The 2,246-nt window shown below is 59.0% G+C and overlaps 2 protein-coding genes across 2 annotated transcripts in view; both read right to left on the bottom strand.

Moving 5' to 3' along the window:
• LOC102044753 (dimethylaniline monooxygenase [N-oxide-forming] 5-like) overlaps window positions 1-1,141 on the bottom strand; it is a 3,082-nt gene extending 1,941 nt beyond the window's left edge. Inside the window, exon 1 of the mRNA XM_014309341.2 lies at window positions 806-1,141. Coding sequence (XP_014164816.1) covers window positions 806-940 — 135 coding nt within the window. The 5' untranslated portion in view covers window positions 941-1,141. The remainder of the gene's footprint in view (window positions 1-805) is intronic.
• A 441-nt stretch (window positions 1,142-1,582) lies between these two features.
• LOC102039827 (dimethylaniline monooxygenase [N-oxide-forming] 5-like) overlaps window positions 1,583-2,246 on the bottom strand; it is a 3,948-nt gene continuing 3,284 nt past the window's right edge. Inside the window, 1 exon segment of the mRNA XM_014309340.2 lies at window positions 1,583-2,246. This exon segment is cut by the window's right edge and continues 9 nt beyond it. Within this exon segment, the coding sequence (XP_014164815.1) occupies window positions 2,038-2,246 (209 nt within the window). The 3' untranslated portion in view covers window positions 1,583-2,037.

A 2,246-nucleotide genomic window follows, 5' to 3' on the forward strand; every position in this document is an offset into this window, starting at 1 on the left:
ACAGCTGGATGCTGCTGCTCTGGTTCTGCTCCACCAACCCTGTCCCTGACCCATCACAGGTAGAACTAGTGGACTGTGACAGATCCACCCCAGACCCCACTCTGACATGATGCCACCTGTTTCCCCCCAGGGCTCTCCCACATGCCTATCAGGGCACGGCGGGAACACTGGTCATTTTGTTGGTGGGTCCATGGGATTAAAATCAGGAGCTTCATTAGGTGGGGGCAGAGATGAGCTCCAGGATTGCTCCAAGGCAGGGAGAGCCAAGGCACAGAGAAGGCAGGACACGGGATCTCTGTGTGGGCAAGTGGCACAGAAGCAGAAAGAGGAGGAACCATGATTCCAGGAAAGGGCTGGGCAGAATGGGGACAGACAGCGGGGTCAGATAAGACAAGATAGGTAGGCAAGGGCTGGGCAGGACAGGAACAGACAGTGGGGTCAGATAAGACAAGATAGGTAGGCAAGGGCTGGGAGTGACCAAGAGCAAAACAGCAGAGGAAGACGTGGATGAGATTGGGAAGGGAGGAATGGGAAAGGGGAAATCTGCGCTGGGGGAGCAAGCCATGGAGTGAAGTCTTTGGGGAGGCTTCATCCTGCTGCTGGTGAGCGGGAGCTGGGTCCTACGTGCCTGGCATGCCAGCTGGCACCACGCTGCCAAATCCCTTTTACTTTCCTTGGTTTTCCTTGGAAAGCTGCCTGCCACACGCACGCAAAGCAGGGGAACGGTGCGTGGTTACCTGCCAAGGACCGATCCCAAGCCCATCTGTGCTGCTGCCAAGGAGCAGCCTGGCTGCTCGGGGCTTACCTCGAAGCGCCAGAGCCCCCCGATGTCCTTGCTCCTCTCAAAGCAGGTGGGCTCCAGCCCCTCATCCAGGCAGCATTTCAGGGCGCACAGGCCGGAGGCGCCGGCACCGATGATGGCCACTCTGCGAGCAGCCATGTCCCCCGGTGCAGTGGTGGCAGGGGGGTGGGAGAAGCTGTGGCCAGGAGGTGCAGAGGCAGGCGTGTCCCTCAAGGGAGGCTGCCCGCTGCTGCTCGTTTTGAGGGTGACTGTCCCTATATTTCCTGTGGGTGGCCAAGGTGTCACAAGATGTTCTTCCAGACACGATCTACAGGTTTCTCTTACCTCCTTGCCAAACCTCCTGGCCTGCCCTGCCCTCTGCAAGAGGTGCATTAAGTTCTTTAAGCATTTAATGATGCCAACAGGGCCCCAGGACTTCCTGGGCAGGGCAGAGATGTGGCTATGCTTTACATTTCAGCAGGTTGTGGCGTGGAAGACAAACCTAGGGGATGGGGCAGGGGGACTGGCATGACCAGTCGAGGCATCTGATGGACAGGACCCCCGCCCTTTACCCACTCTGGGTCCCCAGCCCACCCAGCCACCTTCTGGAGGAGCTGTGTGCAGGTGACCAGGGTGGCACTGAGCTGTGCCACGTGACCACCAGGACCCACTGTGGCAGGACACACCTTGGGACAGGCTGTCTCACTGTGGAGCCGTGTGTGCGTGTCAGCCTGTGGTGTAATAGGCCAGTGCTACAAGGCTGATCTCAAACCCATGAGCATTGCCACAGTACACAGAGGGTTGTGATGGTGTCAGTAGCAGGACAGACACTTGGCTGTTTATTGCATTTATCCACTTAGAAAATGTGCTGTGCCTTTGCTGCTTAGCTCTGGTGTGTGTGTGGCAAAATTGGCACGGCTGGGTTACAGGGGACAGAAAAGCCCGGAGCGCTGGCTGAGAGGGACTGGAATTTAGCCTGAAGTGAGCAGGTTTCCTCCTCTGTCCATGACAGCATCCCCCAAGGGGAGGTGCAGAGCAGGAGCCCAAGCATTGTTTTGGCAGCTGGGGAGGCTCTGTGCATCCCTAGTTCATGGTGTGGTCACAGCTGGGCCGTGCCAGGCAGGAGGAAGGTTTCTGCCACCAGAGGCTGCCAAGGGGCAGGGGTGGCCAGCAAGTCCTACAGCACATTGCAAAGCTGTCCTGGTTTAGGGAGTCACCCCAGGACAAAAGCCTCCCTTCCTGTGCTTGCAGGGCACCTACAAGTAAGCAAAAATGGCTGCCAGGATGGCCACGGCCCCGATCAGCTTGAAGATGAGGGGCATGGCAGGGGCTGAGGTGCTCTCTTCCACGGGCCGTGTCTGCAGGGGCTTGAGGATGCGCTGCTGCTGGGTGAGGATGGGCTCCCTGGCACCCGCCCACGCGCCCGGGCCCCGCAGCCGGTACTGGTACGGCGTGGGAGGGACCC

This window comes from Geospiza fortis, unplaced genomic scaffold (assembly GCF_000277835.1).
Source record: "Geospiza fortis unplaced genomic scaffold, GeoFor_1.0 scaffold5, whole genome shotgun sequence".
Taxonomy (NCBI): Eukaryota; Metazoa; Chordata; class Aves; order Passeriformes; family Thraupidae; genus Geospiza; species Geospiza fortis.